General features: G+C 41.0%; 2 protein-coding genes across 5 annotated transcripts; one reads left to right on the forward strand and one right to left on the reverse strand.

Moving 5' to 3' along the window:
- The first annotated feature begins 991 nt into the window (after window positions 1–991).
- On the forward strand, window positions 992–4,515 carry dhdh.2 (dihydrodiol dehydrogenase, tandem duplicate 2). 2 transcript variants are annotated; one of them, XM_031848551.1, is made up of 7 exons: window positions 992–1,081; window positions 1,547–1,658; window positions 1,908–2,071; window positions 2,326–2,578; window positions 3,208–3,332; window positions 3,433–3,583; window positions 3,835–4,515. In XM_031848551.1, exons 1-7 carry the CDS (start codon window positions 992–994, stop codon window positions 3,942–3,944), a joined length of 1,005 nt encoding a protein of 334 aa, XP_031704411.1. In that variant the 3' UTR covers window positions 3,945–4,515. The 2 variants fall into 2 exon arrangements, with proteins under 2 accessions (XP_031704411.1, XP_031704412.1); XM_031848552.1 differs by having other exon boundaries at window positions 3,433–3,538.
- pkma (pyruvate kinase M1/2a) lies at window positions 4,319–19,625 on the reverse strand. 3 transcript variants are annotated; one of them, XM_031848550.1, is made up of 11 exons: window positions 19,519–19,625; window positions 13,556–13,731; window positions 13,357–13,448; window positions 10,470–10,601; window positions 10,162–10,348; window positions 9,792–10,062; window positions 9,422–9,572; window positions 9,050–9,202; window positions 6,710–6,876; window positions 5,641–5,822; window positions 4,319–5,554 (listed from the first exon to the last, which is right to left on the reverse strand). In XM_031848550.1, exons 2-11 carry the CDS (start codon window positions 13,710–13,712, stop codon window positions 5,448–5,450), a joined length of 1,599 nt encoding a protein of 532 aa, XP_031704410.1. In that variant the 5' UTR covers window positions 13,713–13,731; window positions 19,519–19,625; the 3' UTR covers window positions 4,319–5,447. The 3 variants fall into 3 exon arrangements, with proteins under 3 accessions (XP_031704410.1, XP_031704408.1, XP_031704407.1); XM_031848548.1 differs by lacking the exon at window positions 6,710–6,876 and adding an exon at window positions 7,250–7,416; XM_031848547.1 differs by lacking the exons at window positions 6,710–6,876; window positions 19,519–19,625 and adding exons at window positions 7,250–7,416; window positions 17,097–17,362.
- Window positions 19,626–20,868: the final 1,243 nt, after the last annotated feature.

Genomic DNA, 20,868 nt, shown 5'->3' on the forward strand with positions numbered 1-20,868 from the left:
GTTTCTTCCTTCCCCCCCCATTAAAGTTTCTTTGGGGGGAGTTTTTCCTTAACCAATGTGAGGGTCCAAAGACAGGATATCGTATGTTGTACAGATGGTAAATCCATCTGAGGCAGATTTGTGATATGGAATGTTGCAATAGGACTGGAAGCTTGAGCGGGCACTGTTTCCGCGTGGTCCTAGTGCGTGCCATATATACAGTCTTTTCCCCCCTTTTAATATAGTTTTCGGACTGTGAAAAGTGGAGGGGTCCAATAATTAAATGTATTCATGTTCACTTTTGATCAGTTTTATGGTGCTTCTTTACCGCAACTTCACTCTATTACATTTACTTATTTAGTTAAGAGGTTAAATAAATAGACAATTCAGCCTCAATATAATGCCAAGCAATATAATGATAAATAGTCGCTAACAAAATGTACCTGTGCATAATAATAATAATAATAACTTTATTTATATAGCACCTTTAAAAACAGAGTTCACAAAGTGCTTTGACAGTCAAAGCAGAAAAAACAAGGCAATAACAACAACAGAAAGCTCAGTGAGACATTAAATGAACTAATAAAAAAAAAAAAAAAAAGAATAAAAAATATGAATAATAATAAATTAATAAAAATAAATAAATAATAATACATTAATTTAAAAAAACACACACACATATATACATACACACATACATATACACTTATACTTTATATACATGTCAGCTTATAAATAGAAGATATAAATAATACAATCATAAAAATGAATAATAAATAAAAGTGCTACTCTGACTATGGGCAGTGATGAAATAAGAGAAGGTAACAGAACACTATTAAAAAGTAGTTTATTTGATACGCGTTTTTGTACAAATCACCATCATTATATCTTCGTGCAACGTCACAGAGTTAAAAATAATACTTTGCCTCCACCGTGTGGCAGTAATGTGACACTGATATCAACTCAATGTGTTAGTTTCCCGTCGAACCACTTCTCACAGTCTGTGTCCAATATGGCAACGAGGTGGGGAATCTGTAGCGCGGGGCAGATCAGTCATGACTTCACTATAGCCCTGAAAACTCTTCCTCCTGAAGAACATCAGGTATCAGTATGAATAGATTCAGACACAAATACATCTCTGGTTTCAAATGCAAGACGTCTCCTCAGGACTCGGCGAGGATTAGACTGTATACTGTTTGCGACTATCCACAGTTCACCTTGTTAAAATCAGGCCGCAATGAAATGTTATAGATTTGCAACCAGCAGCTTTAACGAGCTAAATGCCATCGACACTGGACACCAGTGAGTTTAAGTACAATGCAAGCTACTGTTTGCAGCATTTTGAACACTTTGGCACACTTTCTTTGTAGGCTACCGTAAATTAAGCACTACATTTCTTTGCACTCGATAGCCTAAGAATTACGGTACTTTTTTTTCATCAATAATTACATTAAGGCAAAAGCTATCAGCAAAAGTGATGATTATGTGGCAATCCTGAGTCCTCTATACAGACTGGAACAGACGCACTGTGTTGTTAATAGTTAATATTATGAAACTGTATTTACAGGTTGTGGCTGTGGCAGCTCGCAAATTAGAGGATGCACAGGAGTTTGCCAAAAAGCATAGCGTCTCCCGGGCATACGGCAGCTATGAGGAGCTGGCCAGAGATCCAGATATAGGTTGGTTTCTGTCAGACCTTGGTCATAAAAGATTATGGTTCTTTGCACTTTAGCACCTGATGTAAGGGATTTGCTGTTTCAGGACATTTCAGTGGGAGCTAAAACTTAACAATGCAGTATAGCTTCAACCTTTACAGCTGTTTTCATTTCCTGTGGAAAATGTACTGTTACATGGAATTTGACAGACAGAACCATTTCTCCTGCTACATACTCTCTGGTTTGTGTGTGTGTGTGTGTGTGTGTGTGCAGATGCGGTGTATGTTGGAGTTATCCACCCCTACCATCTGACCACTTGTCTGCTCTTTACGAATGCCAAGAAGAATGTGCTGTGTGAGAAGCCACTGGCCATGAACACCAAGGAGGTGAAGGAGATCCTGACCTCTGCCAAGAGGAACGACGTCTTCCTCATGGAGGTACGCATGGAAAACATCTTCACAGCTTTAATTTCTCGTTCTCCGCTTTTCACCAGCAAAATAATTTAGGGGTCGGGATGTCTCGAGTTAAAAAATGACATGTGATAACTAAATGAGCTTGCAAACCCTTTCTAATAATTTAAAGTTATTTTAAGCTGGGATGTTTGAGCTTTAGTGTAAATCAACACCTGCATAACATAACACCAAGCAACTAGAATGCAACTGTAGAAACCACCTCCTGCTCTTTGCTTTAGGCCGTCTGGACCCGATTCTTCCCGGCCTCAGTGGAGATCAAACGGCTGCTGGCCCAGGGGGAGGTAGGAGAGGTCAAGATGGTAAGATCCGAGTTTGGCTTGCCGGTGATCCACTTGCCGAGATCTTCGCAGAAGGAGCTGGGCGGAGGAGCAATGCTAGATATTGGTGTCTACTGCTTGCAGTTCATATGCATGGTGTACAATGGAGAAAAGCCAGAGTGCATCCAGGCCACAGGTGTCTGCACGGAGACAGGTAACGACAAAGAGAACAGTAAGATCGCAAGATGCAATTATATGATTGCTGAAGCTCTGTCGCTTTATTAACATCTGGGGAAGTGTTAAAAAAATAGCTCATTCATTTACCAAAAAAACTAAATATTTGTTCATATGATATGAGTGATATGACAAAAAAAAAGCCTGTTGTAGTGGCCAAGTCGTCCTCCTCAATCCTGCTTTCTCTTCTCGCTTTAAACACATCAATCACAGTTTGACCGTGGCAGGATTGTTGCTCAGCAATATATATTCATTTGAAGCCCCTCATATAATAATAAATGGGAGTTTTTAAGGTGGAGCTTGTAAAATCTTTGCCAGTATGATTTTATACTGTATATAAATAGAGAATAGTTAACCATGGGAGTGTTCCTGTCTGAAAAAACTTCATCTCTTGGGTCTTATCTGCCACAATAAAATGTACGATATGATTCTTTTTCACTATATAGCACAGTCAAATTAACTGAGTCAACATTATGTTTGCAGAGGACGCATTTGGATACGCTGCAACAGTAATCTATGTTGCACTTTTTTAAAACCATGTCACAAAATGTACATAATTTGTTTTATCACTTCATCAAATGCAAATTATATATCTGCATGTTGTTGCAGGAGTGGACGAGACTGTCGTTGTCACTCTGAAGTTCTCCAAGAACAGGTTGGCAGTGTTTACTTGCTCTTCGCGTGTAGAGCTGTCCAACGATGCCATAATTGTGGGGACAAAAGGCATCATCAGGGTAGGTCATCACAGAAGGGTTGCATAATCAAATACAGTTCAGATAGTCTGAAATGCCAAACCAGTGCCTGCTGTTAAATATCCTGTTCCATGCTTTTTAGATCCCTGCCCATATGTGGTGCCCCACATCATTAGAAGTGAACGGGAAGGAGACCCAGTACCCAGTGCCAGATCCCTGTCTGCCTCTAAACTTCCTCAACAGCACAGGTATGCGTTACGAAGCAGAGGAGGTTCGACAGTGTTTGCTCAAAGGTACTTTGACACCCAGCATATTTTAGTCTGCATCTATATCACGATAAGAATGAGTTGTATTAAAAGAAATAACTACAAGCATCAGTAGGTGATTCATTATCATGTTAAGCATACCTTGTTATACATCCTTTCAACACAAGATGGCGTCAGAAACACTAAAATCTTAATGGCCATTTACTACATTTCTACCTGCAGACTAAACAGTACAGTTCAGTACAGTAATGTTCTTACAGTATGATTTTCCCATGTAGGGCTAAAGGAGAGTGCAGTTATCTCCCATGCTGACTCTATTCTGCTGGCTGAGGTGGAGGACGAGATTCGCAGGCAGGTGGGGGTGGTGTACAGCCAGGACAGCCAGTAATAAACATTAAGCTGAAAAAAATCCCCTTGTTGAATAGAACACGTTTGTTATCGAGCATGAATGGTTCTTTATGTTCCAACTGGACTTAACATTAGTACATGATCAGTTTGGATCATATTGACTAAGAAAGCGAAACTTCCTCTTTTGTCTGGCAACGATTAGCTTTAATATGGCTCATGTGTTTTGATAAAGATGTGTGACACGCCAGTATTTGCAAGCTCTTTAGTTCATCAAACCTACTCACTGGATGTCTTAGGTCTACCCACACATTAAAGCACTATCAAACCTTTGAGCATTTATAAAACATTCAGTGACTTGAGTTTTTCACCTGAAGGAAAAAAAAAAAAAAAATTTTTAAAAAGGCAAAGACAAGGTAGGTGCTCATATTTTTTATTGATGGAAACTCAGTCTTTTAGGATAGCTCAGTACACCAGCTAAACATTTCTTACACTCTAGCATTACAATCAAAAGCATGTTAGACACATGAAGACAACTACAGTGGGTCACCAACAAAAAGAGAAGCAGAGGTGGTTCCACCCACCACCCATTGGAGTTGAGAGGGAAAGGAAGTCAACCCACCACTAGGTCCCCAATGACAAAAACTCAAAGTGCATATTCATATTAGTCGACGTTAGTGAACTATACATTAGTTATAAGTGCGAACTTAGATATGAGCCGAATACAAATAAAGGCTTTATAACACATCTAATCACAAATACAGTAACACCTCTGAGGTGGACATCCAAAACTAACATTTCTCTCTATATATTCAGACAAAATAGAAGTAGTATTGGATGTCCCAAAACAAAACCCCACCACTCACAAAAGTCAAGTATAATATCAAATGTAACATCGTCTGGAGGAGATTAGGAGTGCACTTACAGACACACTTGGATACAGCGATAGCTGGCATTAAGAGCGGACACCACTACAAAGGGATCTGTTTGGGTGGAGTGGTGGAGCCAGTGCAGATCTGTAGGAGGAGCCCTTCGAATTAGGATGCCACAAATTTGTTCGTAATATCGGCAGAGGAGCGCGATTAGTAAACTGCAGTAGTCAAGGTGCTCTTTTAAGATCAGCCTGACCAACCCACCAACTCCACCTGAACAAGAGCCAGTATGCGCATGCACACCGACCAGGATGCATTCACTCTCACACTGGTTCACCTTTAATAATACAAGTGTTTGAGTGAATAAATACAGCAGTTTCTGGTCAGGTTGTTTTAATCTGAGGCCCTGCAGACTGGTTTGATTGAAATAATGTGAAAGGAATGGAGAAATAAAGTGGAATTGAACGAATCAAACCCCCATACCCACCGGAAACAGCCCTCTGGTCATGAGGGCTGTACTCTAATTTGCATTATTGCCTAAACGATTAATTGTTCAGCGGTTGAGTCTGTGAGCCCAGGTGTTCGATGAGAAGGGCTGTGAGCTGGAATGGCGTGGAGAGCTATGAAAGATAGATGAAGGTGGAGGGAGAAAGTAGAGCAGCCCTGTGGGCTGTTCAAGGCACCAGAACCACACGCATGGTGTTGGTGTAACCAGAGCCTGGGCGCCAGCCGGTCAAGACGATGACAACATCTCCCGCTTTGAAGAAGCCTCGGGCCTTGCCTGGAAATTAAACATAAACATGTTAAATGTACACTTTTTCTTCTATTAAGTATAAAACACTAAAAGGTGACAGAGTAGATACGAACCCATATCCATGGCAAAGTTGACGCGCATGTCGACGTCCTCTGCCCACACATCGTGGGCGGGCTTGGTGTAGAGGACGGGGAAAATGCCGCGGTACAGGTGGGCTTGGCGAGCCGTCTGGGCGTTACGAGTCACAGCAAGGATGGGAGCACGTGGCCTGTATCTGGAGATCAGGTGGGCGGACCTGCGAATACACAGAACGTTTACCTCACCTCACTCACATTTTCCTTTCATGATTGCAACAGTATAACTAAATAACTATGATGATTCGGGAGGGAAACAGATGAACAAGTTCGATGCAAAAATACTAGGTAATGCTTACTTCAACTGTGTACAAAATATCTTTACTTTTAAAAGTCAGTAAGAGGCTCAGTTACTACGGCATTATGTTATTATTCACAAGATATATTCAAAAGGCAGAATTTGGATCGATATTGTATATAATTCTCAGATGGATTCTTGGAGGAAGCAATTCAGTGCGATTAAAATCCCTGAACCCCACATACGGCAGCTACTAAATCCAGCAGTACTCCTGTAAACTAAATGTTAGCCGAGCTCAGACTTCATTAACTTAATCATGACAAACATACCGAGCTGTCCTGCCCAAACAGGTGCAAGACAACTAACAGGAAAGCTTCTCGTGTATGTTGCGTGTGCAGAGGCTTAAAGTCACTGCAGCGGGCAAACAAGAATGACAGCTTGCAACAAGTATCCATGTATGTTACTGTACTGTGTAAAACTAATGATTTCCATTAATCATTTCTAGTTGGATAATATTTAATATACTATATGAAGCTGTGTAGTAGCACTCAATTTGACTACATCTCTTGTGATATTAAATAAAGTATGTGAAGGATGGACATTGGGACTGGGCTAATGATTATCCCCACTCTTGATATCTGTTGCTGTCTCCACCCACCCTTTGTAACGCAATTCAGACACCCACACACAATCAATGGAGAGGGGATCTGCAAGAGCACATTAGGTGTTGGAGGGAGAATCAGGAGCTGTGTTGACGACACCTTACCTTCAGGACCAGAATCACTTCACCTCTACCCTTGTCTATCTTACCTTCCAGTCTTAGTGAGAACAATGATGGCACTAGCGCAGCATTTGAAGGCAGACTCAACGGCACCAACAGCTACCACCTCTGAGGGGTCTCTGGTCAGGTGGGAGTGTCTCCTCAGCTCCTCAAACAGCTGTCTGTGGAAGGTGGCCGCCTCGGCCTCTCGTGCTATCTGAGCCCAGAGGGACCATGAGGGAAGGGTGGGGTGGTGGGGTTACTCACAGATCACCCACTACTGCACGCCGAGTCATTCACACCACCGACAGTGACTGGCAAATGCGTAGCTAGACTCATGGTTAAACTTTAGTTGTTGCTTTAATGATAATCAAAGTTTTGGGTTAATTTGAGCCTTTAAACTGCAGGGCTTTGAAGACCACTTGTCCACATGGGTAAAGAAAAAAAACAGCAGTCTACTAGGTGTTTGCCAGGCTCTCCCAGTTACATCAGTCAGTCCCTGTCTGGCCCTACTCTCTCTCTCTCTCAGACTCCTTAAGCACCGGTATTATAATCCTCCCCGACCTGCTAGGACCAGATAACCTGCCTACCTTCCAGAGCCAGTGAGCACAATCATCGCAGAGGCTAAGCTCTTAAAAGAGGCCTCAACAGCGCCGATCGCAATAGCCTCAGCGGGGTCTTTGCAGTACGGCGTGGAGCGACGCAGGTCCTCAAACACCTGCCGGTGGAACATGGCTGCCTCGGCTTCACGGGCAATCTGGCACAAGTGAGGGCAAGATGCATCAAGCAAAGGCATTCCCACACCAGGCACACACACACCGATGTAAAATGAGGAAAACAGGAAAGGAACACACGAGAGAGAGAGAGAGAGACAATGTTAGAGGCACACAAAAAGAACCCAAGTTAAAGTAAAGAAGAGAAGAGACAGAAGGAAAGGAACAATGCATAGAAGAGTTTAGGTGTACACTTAGTGGGGGGGGGAGACAAGGAAACAACATATCCAGGAGTCAAGATTTCACCACAAACGTTAACATGAGGTATTTAAAAAAAAAAAAAATATATATATAAATTGTGCTAATCTAGAGTAAAGGCAACTGGGCTGCTGAGAACCACAAGGAATATTTAACATAAAGATAAAAAACAAAGTACCAAAATGACAGAGCCAAGCTTAATCAATTAAATAAATGAATTAAAAAACAAATTCAAGACAACTAAATGTGAAGAAATTGTAAAAAAGGAGAAATGAGTAAGAAAAACATGTAAAAGATTGAAGTAAAGGAGAAGAACACAAGAGTTATTAGTCTACGAGATGTTAAGAGAATATAAAATATTCCTAATATAAGCTTTTAGGTCAGCGACAGTCTTTGTATACAATATGCTAATTTAACATAAGGGCAGCAAGCTCAAAGGCAGGCACTGCAGTACTGCTGAGTCACTTCTGCATCTGCATAGCAGTGCAAACAGTGTAGCCGAGAACAGTGACGGTTAGCCAAGAAAGGCCTGAACAAGAGCAATTAGTGCATTGTCCATCCACGCAACTGATACCAATTGTGATTTTGATAATTTTTGACAATAGTGTCTGTCCCTGACTGAAAATAAATACAAACGTAGGTATTAGACACAATTTTAAGCAATTTTCAAAATCCATCAGCCTTGTTAATAACCAACAATTGGTTAATTTTATAAAATACAGACAGCACAAATGTTCCACAATAAATGCATTACCTCTATGTGCATGATTTGATTTTGCCATCACTCAAAGCTGATGTTGCTGCTGCCTCTGCACCAGCCTTATTGTTATTTAAGAACAGCAGTATACCTATGTAGTTTAGGGTGACTCATATGGGCACTGCAAGTCCTCGTTGACAAAAACTGGGTGGATCAGTTTGGGGATACCATGACAAATTAAGAAATGGTGAGAAAGCGTTGTGAAATTTGACTCCCGTTATTACAATTATCGTTAAGTGATCAAATATTTAATGATTGTTCATTGATTGATTATTCATTAGCATACCTAAAAGGCAGTAAATGTCTAAACTGAAAATAAGTGTATGGAAAAAATATGATGCACTTCCATTTGACCTAACAGTTCTGCTGACACCTTCTTTAGCAGCTATTAGGCCAAGTGGAAAAAGAGATGCTGAGAAGTAATAGAAGTGTTCAGGAGAACACAAAAATTAGGAAACAAGAAAGAGCAGTTTCCCTTTCCTAGAGCATGCTGTTAGAAGAGACATGCAAGATCATCCCATAAAATCCTGACATTTTAAAATGATAACTTTTATGCTTAGATAGATAGATAGATAGATAGATATATATATACACATATACACACACACACACACACACACACACACACACACACACACACACACACACACACACAGACTCACCATGTGCTGTGTGCGTACTGCCTCCAGAGGATAATCTCCCTTGGCAGTCTCTCCGCTCAGCATGATGCAGTCGGCTCCGTCCAACACGGCGTTGGCCACGTCGCTGCCCTCAGCACGTGTGGGTCTGGGCTTCTTGATCATGCTCTCCAACATCTGAATGGTGTTCATAGGATGTGTTAGAAGGTAACATGCATAGATCGCAAAAATAACAGCCTTTTGAGTGAGACAAACAAAATGAATGCTAGCATTATGTTTTAGAAAGCCCTCCTTCACATTCACATAAGTGCAGATATTAACGCATAAGTGGCTAATCTTAGCTCCTGGGGATAATATAGCTGAAGATATACAGCACGTCCTTTGCTTTTATCTAACCTGCGTGGCACATGTGATCGGCTTGCCAGCTCTGTTGCAGCGACCGATCATCATCTTCTGGGCGAGGAAGACCTTTTCTGTGGGGATCTCAATTCCCAAGTCTCCACGGGCCACCATGATGCCATCGCTGGCCTCCATGATCTCATCAAATCTGCACAGGAGACAGAAAATGAGTCATTTAACAGTAATCTGAAAATGATCATAAGATTCTAAAAGTTTCAAATGCCATGTGAAAGACACGGGTTCATAAAACACAGCCAACCATGGAATAAATAAAATATATTCAGAACAAGTATATCATGATGCAAACAAAAGATCTGAATTACTTGACCACACCAGTAAAACAGATGAAAACACTTCATCCACACACCTGCATACACCCTCGTGGTTCTCCAGCTTGCTGATGATCTTAATGTCTTTGCCCTTCTCTCCCAGCACTGCTCTGACAGCATGCACGTCTGCTGCTTTGCGGATAAAGGAGGCGAAGACCATGTCGACTCCATGCTCCACACCAAACTGCAAGTCCTGGATGTCCTTTTCTGAAACAGCAGGCAGGTCCACAGCAGCACCGGGGAGGTTCACTCCCTTCTTGCTGCCCAGGGTGCCACCGTTCTCAATCTCGCACATGAGGAAATCAGAACCTGGAGAAACAATAAAACGTGAATGGGTTGAGCCTTTAATTGGGTATTCTAAACATTCTAATGGATTACAAGAGATTCTGTTTGTTTGCCACTCCTCACCAATCTCCTTGACCTGAAGGGACATGAGTCCGTCATCAATGTAGATCTTGCTGCCAATCTCGACTACGTTGGGAATGTTCTTGTAGTCCAGCCAGAGGATCTCCTCACTGCAGTTCTCCTGATAGCTATCGTCCAAGGTTATCTTGATCATGTTGCCCTTCTTCAGCTCCACCTCAGCAGTGCCACTCTGTCAAATCATTAACAGACATCATTTTGCTTTCTTTTTGCTTCGTTTTCATGCAAAATGTTCTTGATTGTCAACAGCTAATAAAGCCATTGTGAAGACTACTAGGTAATGCTAAACTCACTCCCTGGATGAGGCCAGTCCTGATCTCTGGGCCTTTGGTGTCCAGGGCAATGCCGATGGGCCTGTACTGGATACTGCCAGGCTCGAAGCTCTCGCATGCCTTACGCATATTCTTGATGGTGTCTGCATGGTACTACATAAAGGGAAGAGAAGCATAACACGTGTTGAAATACCTCCAGAGGAAACATTAAGCAAGACCTATATTTCTAACCAATCTTCTGATTCTATACATTGAAATTAAATCACAATTATGCAGAGGCACTGGCATTAGAGATGCAACATATAAGTTTTATTCAAAAGACGTAAAAAAAAAACAAAAAAAACCAAAACAAAAAAAAAAACAAAAAAAAAAAAAAAAAACAACAACTCCCCCAGTAATAAACATGAGTTATACTGTCAGCATCACTGCAGGGTCATAAGGTTCTTTCTACCACCTTCACTGGCATGTTAAGTGTAACTCTGGAGTCTGAGTGCACTAACCACAATACCCGATAGACTTTAAGATAAAATGCCTTGCAAATTCAGCGTCAGTAAGTAATGCCATTGAAGACCAAAATTACATGTCATACAGTATCACTTAAATTAGCATTATAGATATAGAATGTGGCTTGCAATGTCTTTTGCCTCAAGTTGTATTGAGAGTATGTGCAGGGTTTCTCAGGAGGAAATTCCTCTGTGAAATTGGTGTTGAAAACCCAGCAATCCAGATCCTACCCCAATTTGAAATGGAAACCGACTTGTGTAAAATCATTACTCATGTGGTCGGATCTTGTTCCCTGCATCAACAGAATCTGGTGGCCGGCCTTAACCCTAAAATGCACATTACCGTTTGAGCCTTCCCGGCCCATTCATGCAGGCTAATGAACATGCAGCACAGTGTTTCCAGCAGAGAGCCGTCTTCAAAGCAACACACGGCTTAAACTTCCCACCTGGGTAACCAGAGTTTTCAGTAATAACTTAAGCGGCAGGTGAATGCATTGGCTGCCTTTCACAATGGCGATACATTGAGCCAACACTGTAGTCACTGCACTGTGACTAAAAGAAAGCCTGGATGGTCTCACCAACTGCAAAAACAACAAAAAAAAAAAAAAAAAAGACTAATCCAAAATTAGACCACTGTAGTTGTCCTACACGCTCGACACATAAGGAGAAATTTCAGTTGGTTGGAAGTTGCAACCTCACCACTAGATGTCGCCAGATCCTACACACTGCACCTTTAACTGGTTTTAAGAAATGGGACTTGCAACATAATATACTTTACACTCTAAAGTATAGTGACCTTGGTGTTGGTTGTTGTACACACTTAATGACAGAGTCTAGGCACGCAGCCAGCTGAGGAGATAAAGGGCAGGAAGCTACAGATACATATATATATATACACACACACACACACACACACACACACACACATATAGCACCCTAAGCCAACAAAGTTCCGATTTATTTTGATATTCTCCAAATCAAGACTAACCTTTCACTCACACAGCATGGACAGTTAAAACCTTTTGACTGAATCCATTTTTATCCATCTACTAGGGCTGTTAAGCAATTAAAATATTTAATCGCAATAAATTGCATGTTTGTCCATAGTTAATTGCAATTTTTTTTACCTGTTAAAAAAAAAAAAAAAAAAATGAACCTTAAAAGTATTTAGTACTCTTATCAACATGGGAGTGGACAAAAATGCTTGGTTTATGCAAATGTAAATACATTTATTAATTGGAAATCCGTTTACACAAAATGATGACAAATAGTCCAGAAACCCACACAGGTGCTGCATGCAGCAACAACAGCTGTCAGTGTGACAGTGTGCTGACAATATAGGGCTGTATCGAATGCAATTTATTTACTAAGCTTCTACAATTTGTTTTGACTTAGAGAGCGAGAGAGTAGACTGCACGCAATGCTTCTGTGAGTTATTAAAAATAATTTGAACGTTTACGTTTTGAATGAAGCTTTGAACTATTCGGTACAGCTCTAGTTCAATGTTCCACTGTTTTGCTACTTGCATAGTGTTCTTTATAAGTTCTCGGCTCATGCAAAATAAACTAAACAAAGTGAGGAATTTAAGCATAACATCCGACAGTCCAGTGCAGTGTGCATCTTGCAGAGTCTTAATCTACACGGTAACATCAGATTAAACGGACACTATGAGAAAAGCCCCACCTATCCCATGTGGATAGTTCTCTAATTAGATTGGATAATCTGTTGAAAAACATTACCATCTAGTTCTCCCTGCAGGAACCTGGAGGGTGGAGTCAGGTTGTCAGCGAGATTGGAACTGGGTTGGGGCATAAATGCAACTCATCTGAGCATTGCTTTCTTCAGTTTGCCTGACCAATGAACTGATTCATAGATCCGAGTTGTGTTTTTCATTAGACAAGCCATTAGCGTGACATTATAACTCAGGCTTTTTGATGAGAACTAGTGCTGACAGATAAGATTAATTAGCCAATTCTCTTGTTTGTCTGTTTTTAACAGATATAGTGAAGACGGACATTTGACTGATTACGGAATCTTAAAAGTATTAACTTTACAGAGCATTTGCCCTTGTGTGACACAAAGACTATTTTTTTTTTTCAGTCATGCTGGTTGGCCAAGTCTAGCTCAACGTGCCAATCTGATTGCAGTAGTTTAAAATGATTAACGTGCTTTTTCCCCGTGAGCATTGTTGACCCCGTCACCATAGCTATCTCATGAAAAGAGTTACAAACACTGCTTGGGGGGGAAGGGAGGAGAGAGAGAGAAGAAAAAAAAAAAAAAAAAAAAAAAAAAAAAAAAAAAAAAAAAAAAAAAAGGCTACACAAGACAAACGTGACTTTTAACAATTGGTTGGCTGCACCTGACAAACACATTTACAGAGTAGACAGAATTGTGCAAAGACCCACCTCATGTGTGCCATGGGAAAAGTTCATGCGAGCAATGTTCATTCCAGACTTGATCATCTCCTGCAGCATTTCCACAGAACGAGATGCTGGCCCTGCAGGCAGGTATTGAAAGGAAAGGACAAAGAGACAGCATACATTTTAAAATGTTACATTTACTATTAGATGTTAACAATTGTAATACAACTAAATGTTGACCAACCGATGGTGCAGATGATGCCGGTATTGCGTGCGGTGGTGGGCTCGGAGTCGATGTCCAGCAGGCACAAGTGTTCGAGGAAGGTGTCAGCCATGGAAGCGTTGAGCTGCTGTGTCTGGATGAAGGCAGAGCCCATGTCTGGAGACTTTAACTGAGGCATAGCGATCACTGGAGAAGTCCTGGAGAAAAAGAAAATAGGAGACAAAAAAAAGTAAATATAGAGGACACAGCAACTGACAGCTTTTTTCGGTTTACCACTGTTGGTCCAGGATTCCTGAAATCTTTTCAAAAGTTATCAGGTACACACTGAATCCCACTCTCTCCGAGTCTTGCACTGTGGTTGTATTCATGTATGTCTGAATGGACAGAGATCTAGGGTGAGGACTATTTTTCACACTGAGGTCACACTGGCCAGCAAGTAATGGCACGGTGTCTGCCATTTTGAGTGTACTCAGCAACATCCTGTACCCAATGGTGCTGTGTGGCTAACCTTGTGATAGTGAATATCAAAAGGAAAGGAGAAGTCCCAGTGGGAATCAATTGATCATGTTGATTACTGACGTACAACAAGGACTACAAACGGTTGTTATTCACCGCCAGCATATCCATTTTCCACCAACATCAGCCCCCAAGACTAAAGGAGAATAAAGACCAAGATTGGGCTTATGAAATATAGCCACTGCAATACTTTAACAAAAAAGGCTGTTGTGAGCTATCTTGCACAAGACTTTTCTTGAGCTACCATTTGCTTTTCAGGTTGCACAACCAACATTGTGACTAAATGTATGCTCATGATAAATGAGGGGAAAAAAACCTTTTCAGTGAGGCTCCAGTTGTTCACAATTGGACAACAGACGCATGACTGTTGACCTGAAATGCTAGGGGAAATGTTAGGTTAGAACATCTGCACTGCCACCACAGAGAGCAGAGTAGTATAGCTTATGGAGTTGCGCCACCATATTGTACAATCTGTTAATGGTAGGTGTGTTTGAGCAGGGTGTAGCATGGTTACTCTATAATGAATGTTGCTTATACTATGGCTCTAGTTGTTGTAATTATATGACTACAGCCCAGCTGAATAAAGCTGAAATGCTTTGTTGAGTGGTCAATCTGGTGATACGACAGATTTAAGCGGTCACAAATTGTAATTATTTACAGAAACTGGGATCTAAAACTAGCAGGTATACAGCATTATGGAAAGTATTTTAATGACTTGTGAAGACAATAATAAATGCTACATTTTCAACTGCAATACTCTGATGATGCACCTGTACCCACGTCTGGTTGGATGTGCACACTGTCCACCAGTAATGAATATAAAACATTCATAAAATAGAGGAAATATAATAGGAGAGATGTCAAAGTAGTTGATAGAAGATACCAATAGCCCTATGTATATTTTACTCAGTCACTTCAAAAATATAATGACTCCCTGCCAACCACAAACTCAGGCCACTGTCCAAACCTCCCCGTGGAGAGATTAAGTTCCCTTCGTTTAAATTATACATTGAAGTGCACTTCAACAAAGAACACTCACTGGTTGCTTCTTTGGCAGAGCAACAGGATAACAAACTGATATCACTTCAAGGGGAAAATCCTCATGCTTTTCCAATCCCCTCTACACAGACCTGTAATGAATTACTGACCCTAAGCAGGAAGTGGCTACTTATTAACATCTAGAACAGGCAGCAAAGGCTGATGTTGTATTCATAAAGAAGAGCTGGAAAATAGACAAAAAAAAAAGGCAAATATTCAATTGACGCTGCACGTGTTGCTGGTGTAACTGAAGACACGTTCATGACGGCCTCCAAGTCTATGATAGATAGAGTACGACTGACTCATCACATCTTAATCATATAATCACAAATGCATCATGGTGGGGAATTCCAGGCAGAGCCACTATACCAGCAGGCTGGAGCTATTGGCTGATGATGTAACAGGCAGAGCAGCGCTCTACGTGAGCTCAGTCACATCCCACTACTGCAACACACAGTCGTGGAGAGGCTGAGGGCAGACATCCGAGTGGGCTGAACCACTGGGAAAGACTGCAGAGGGGGGAAAGAGGCTGAAATATCCACAGTAACTGTAGTAGACTGCTGTGTTGTTTTCTTTAAATCATTTCCTGTTTTATTCATTCATTATTTATTAGTGAGGGGCTGAGGGCCAATATTCAATTGTTTTGAGTATTTTATTCATTAAAAATATCAGTCTGTTGCTGGTTAGATGTGAGCATATGCTGTTATCCCAGCCTGTTGCATATGTCTATCATTAATAATGTTTGTGCTTTAGTAACTTATAGGGCATTGACTAATCTATTTCATTTAAAAAAGTAGCAAGAGACACTGAACTATCTAGACATGCTAATGGTGGCCATTTGGTTAAATATATTTCTAAACCAATGACTAATATAGTTACCACAACTTCAGTTTAATGCAATACTACAGACAACGCAACACTGACAGTTGCAATTGCAAAACTGAAAGGGGATGCACATTGGAGGGAAAGGTTGACAGTTTTAGGCAAATCCCCTTACAAGTCGTTTTGCTACTCGACATACACGGACTACAAATCAGATGCATAACAAAAAGAGTAGATCTCTGCCAGGTGTGTCTGCAAAGACCACTGCTGTATTGTTTGATTGAATTGGGTAGTTTCGTTAGCTATTAGCCAAACCAATCGTCCAAAACACTAACAGGAAGCGCACTCAGCATTGTTAAAACTAGCGGCTCCTACTGCTAAAGGGCCTGTTAAGAGTAGTGAGCGAGGAGTCAGCATTCAGTCAATGGCGGTACAAAAACAGGCAATAAATGGTGTTTTCAGGAAGTGCAAGTAACCGCAACGGATTGTTTTATGGTATGTCTGTTTACCCTCAGCACATTTTCCAGATATGAAATGTGCAACCCCCACAAATTTGCTGATCGTCTTTTCATTACCGTCACGGGGGTCAAGTTTGATTAGCGAACAAGTCACAGCCTGTATCTTTGTCACTTCAATGAAACTTCATCCTCAGGCAACTCAACCTTATTGCCTGTATCCTCAGGTGAGGGCTATTTATAGAGCCCTTTTGAAAATCAGGTTATAGTGACTATCCTTCACCATGTGCGTGCCAACTCCTGGCTGTTACGGAAAGACAAGATTACATAATTGAAAGAATGGCAGACTGAAGAGACATAGATAGCGTGTCTGACCCCAGGACAGCAAGTGAGCAGCTACCACAAGCCAACAGCAGCCGTAGTAACCCTGACACAGGGCTAACTTTAGAGCCGACAGCTATTAATCCCCGCCAATCCCTTCTACCTTTGAAAAATACTCTCGTTGTAACATGCTCTCTGTCAGTCTTCCTGAACAATTTCCTTATCTGTGAAAACATGCCCGTGCAATAATTAGCAGTAATGATGGCATTGCTGTCAGGGTGACATGACATTTACTACCATTACTATAGGTGTGACGCAACACTGGGCTTATCCAAGTTGGCGCACAGAGACAGTCTACGGTTCATCAGTCACACTCAAACAAAGCACCATTTGCAAGTTGCACTACTTACCCCCAGTAGATCTTTCTGTTCCTGCTGGGGACAAACAGGCACGTCACAACCAATGACCTCCACAACAGTCTGTTAGATCTTCTAATGCCAATGAGCAAACCACTCCCTGCTGCTGCAGTCCAAGCCGAATTGACCGCTGCAGTGCACACATTCAGGTGCTCAAGCGTAAATCCCTTCAATAGGGATAAAGGATGTGGAGAGCACCTGCTGTGACCGAGCAATCGCCATGACCGGATAGAATAGAAGTACATGAGACTTCCACCACGACAATATCACACCAATTTTACTGCCAACCTAGATTGTACACCCCCCCCAGGTCTAAAAACAGTCTAGGCTAATAATAACGCACAGTATCCAGAAGCGGTTTGTAGAAATCTAATACACAGAATGTACACCTGTAAACTCCAAAACAAACCTTACATACACTTCACGGGTTTAAGTTTATGAATAAATAAAAATTCTGTGTGTTTCAAATGCACATGCCAAATCATCTGGCAACCCAAGCACTTTACACCAAATTGAGAGCATATTTTTGTCAGCGCAATCAAGTGTCTGCAGTGGCAAAGGCATACCCATAATTGGCAGTATTCACCCCATGGCCCCACGCAAACATGCAGCGATGGTGGTGAGGGACTGAATGGGAACCATGCCAGCTGCAAAAGGCCGAGTCTACTGCACTGACCACCGGCTCAGCTGCAACTGGACTACTTTACCACGACAGGGGGTCAAGGACAATTGACAGTTCAGCCATCCATTAACTGCAGTAGATGGCAGACATCACAATTCATAATCATCTTTGCAAATGGATCGTTACCTGCCAACATGCTTCTTAAAGTAGAAAAATAGCAACAGCTAAAGCTACATTTTAACAGTATAAACTCGCATGCTTTTGTTTATTTCACCAGCAGTGAAAGAAGAAGTCTGGACTTTTAGACTCTTCGGCGCGATGGGATTTGTTAAGTAACGGTGAATTTACTAAAGATATATTTATGACAAATGTGACTTTAGACCACATGGGCAAATTGTTTAAAAAAAAAGTCAACTGATATTTAGGTGAGGCAGACACTGAGCACTTCCTTCTGTTGAGCTCTTAACTTTAACAGGATTCCTGGTCACTTGACATTATAACCTGACTGGGCCACTGGGATAAAGACTCCATTTTGTCAACAGGGCCAGGAAGGACACAGTAAAGACAGTGTCGCCAGGTTGCCAAATAATTACTTCTCACAACAGAACACAGCACACGCAGGCTATACCAGAGGACCAATGCAAATCCTTCCAAAGTCACAGGAGATGTATTTGACAAAGGATATGACATTAATATTAAAAATGGATCTATAGAAAAAGCCCTGCCTTGGTCAAATCATCTTTTCTTCTTACCAAAAGGACAACACAGCTATCAGAGAGCCCAAAGCCACAACTAACAACCCAGACAGATAGGATTAGACGTGCCATTCTGTCGATGTATTTACTGTCAACAAGTCCTGTTCTCAGTGGCACCACTGCAATAAGCCACTGCAGTGAAGATGCTCAGGCAACGTACATATTTCAAACTACATTTATTATACGATGGTTATTTTCTACAGCATAACGAGATTATTTTAAATGTTTCTTGGGAAATAATAAATATTGATGTATAAAAAGGATTTTCAAATGCATCTCCTGACTAACTGCCACATGCATGAATACGACGACAACGCACGACATTTAACAAAGCAGGGGAGTTTTAGCTCTGGTGCATTTGTGTCACTAGTTACATATATACATACATCAGTTATGTATTATATTATAACGTTTCTTGTATACGCTGCAGTCAAATCGATGCGCTAAAGGTCACGTTCTCCTCCTGCGTCACTTTTTCCTGATCCAGAGCGACATCACAGAGACTGACCAATGGGAGGCCGAGAAGACGAAGCAACCACACCCACAACAGGAAGCGATTCTCCAACGTTCAACACTTTACGCATCACATTTAATTTAACCGATTTGGATGCAATAACCGTGTTTAAGCATACCACAAGAACATAGCGTGTTTGTAAGTTCGTTACAGAAAGATATGCTCCACGAATGGACACATTCCCTCAGTTTATCCATCTATTAGCTGCATATTAAAATCACAACGTTGTTACACGAATACCAAACCAGCACAGCGGGACTAAAAAATGGCCTATCTAACGTTACGCTAATTACACAAGTCCAGGAGTATTCGCATAGTTAGATAGTTAAGGGTACTAAGCAAGCTACCAGTGACCGACTCATACAATCATGGACTTACCACCTCGCAGGATGTAGCTACAGATATAATAAAGACAAAGCGGTTTAGAAGGCACGTTATGTGACAGTGCAAGTGTCACACACGTTATCAGATAACTTCATAGGATCGATGAGCGAACAAGTTGCAGCCCATGTCGAGGATACCCACCTTATCTCGCTGAACAAATGCTTGAAAGGATGTGAGCACACTGAAGCTAGCTCAAGGTGATCTTCTTAGTCCCTCACACTGCGGAACTACTTTATAGGGATGCTGAGACATATCCATCCGCCAGAATAAAGATATATGAAAAAAGAAAACAAAATCTAGACCTATTTATACTTACCGCAGTCATCAGAATCCAGTCAAACATGTGTTTTATTTTACTATTAGTCTTATGGCAAGTCGTGAAATGGTAAAAAAAACTAAAAAACGACGCGGAGTGATACGTTGATACGGTACACGATGGAAGTGCTTTGTAAAGTTAAGGAGCCAATCGCAGCGCTTGAATGCATCAGTAGAGCATGAGTCCGGCCCATGACTCCGACATGTGGCAGCGGATGGCGTGCTCTACTCTTCAGAAGAAAAGCAGTGTTTTGGTTACAATAGTTTTTATATACCTTCCCAGTTTAATGGCCCTTTTAGAGATTCAAATTAGTAAATTGTCAGGTGTGTATGTTTTTAAATCCATTATCCTACGGATGTGCAAATCATCGGCTACAGAAATGATCAAACATGATGCAGTACGGTAACTGTCTTGTAAGATACCACACTATTGTTAACACCCTTCTATTCATTTTCTAAAATCTGATGCAATAATCAGACCCAGACACCTTGCTGCTGTACAGTGTTTGAGGCAATACTTCCATCTAGTGATGAAACATAATATTACAGTTTTTACATGTTTTTTTCAATGATATGTATGCATTTATGTACATTTATGTTTATTTACTTCCAATTGAGTATTGTGGAAAAAGTATTGTTGTTATTTGTATTATTATTATTTACCATATATTTAATTTATTGTACATTTTAACTACATATTCAAAAATTGCATATTTTAAGTACACGATTAATATTGCTATAACATTACACACTATAGAAATAAATCTATCACTAACAGTATTATGCTACTACTCCTACTATGATTTTTCACAGAGAATACAAAAAGCCTGAGAAACCTTGTTAGAGGTACACGGTGCAGGTACACAGCTATACGTTTTTACGACATGATGTAATGCCATCCCTTTGCTAATCAGCTGTGGTATATCAATGGTCGACAGTAAATAAAGAAATATTGGTTGTTTATCCAGGGAAGACACTAGACAGCTAAATGTTCCCCAGGACGATTTATTCTGATGTTGTAATATTCAGCTCTGCCAACAAGATGGCAGCCAAAACCTAAAACCTTGACACAAACACAACTGTCAACTATATCTCCACTATAGTGTGGTTCAAATCTAAACTTCAAATTTAGCAACGGAGATTAGAGAAATCAATCCGGCAAAGATACTCTTCAAT

Source organism: Anarrhichthys ocellatus, unplaced genomic scaffold (assembly GCF_004355925.1).
Source record: "Anarrhichthys ocellatus isolate YVR2014 unplaced genomic scaffold, GSC_Weel_1.0 scaffold8, whole genome shotgun sequence".
Taxonomy (NCBI): Eukaryota; Metazoa; Chordata; class Actinopteri; order Perciformes; family Anarhichadidae; genus Anarrhichthys; species Anarrhichthys ocellatus.

Excerpts from the sequence above, each read along its gene's own strand:
- dhdh.2 (XM_031848551.1), top strand. The coding sequence starts at position 992 with ATGGCAACGAGGTGGGGAATCTGTAGCGCGGGGCAGATCAGTCATGAC. Across the intron at positions 2,579-3,207 it reads AGGTGTCTGCACGGAGACAG|GAGTGGACGAGACTGTCGTT; the intron begins GTAACGACAAAG and ends ATGTTGTTGCAG. Across the intron at positions 3,584-3,834 it reads TCGACAGTGTTTGCTCAAAG|GGCTAAAGGAGAGTGCAGTT; the intron begins GTACTTTGACAC and ends TTTCCCATGTAG.
- pkma (XM_031848547.1), bottom strand. The coding sequence starts at position 17,347 with ATGTACTTCTATTCTATCCGGTCATGGCGATTGCTCGGTCACAGCAGG. Across the intron at positions 13,449-13,555 it reads CGGCATCATCTGCACCATCG|GGCCAGCATCTCGTTCTGTG; the intron begins GTTGGTCAACAT and ends ACCTGCCTGCAG. Across the intron at positions 10,349-10,469 it reads GGACTGGCCTCATCCAGGGA|AGTGGCACTGCTGAGGTGGA; the intron begins GTGAGTTTAGCA and ends ATGATTTGACAG.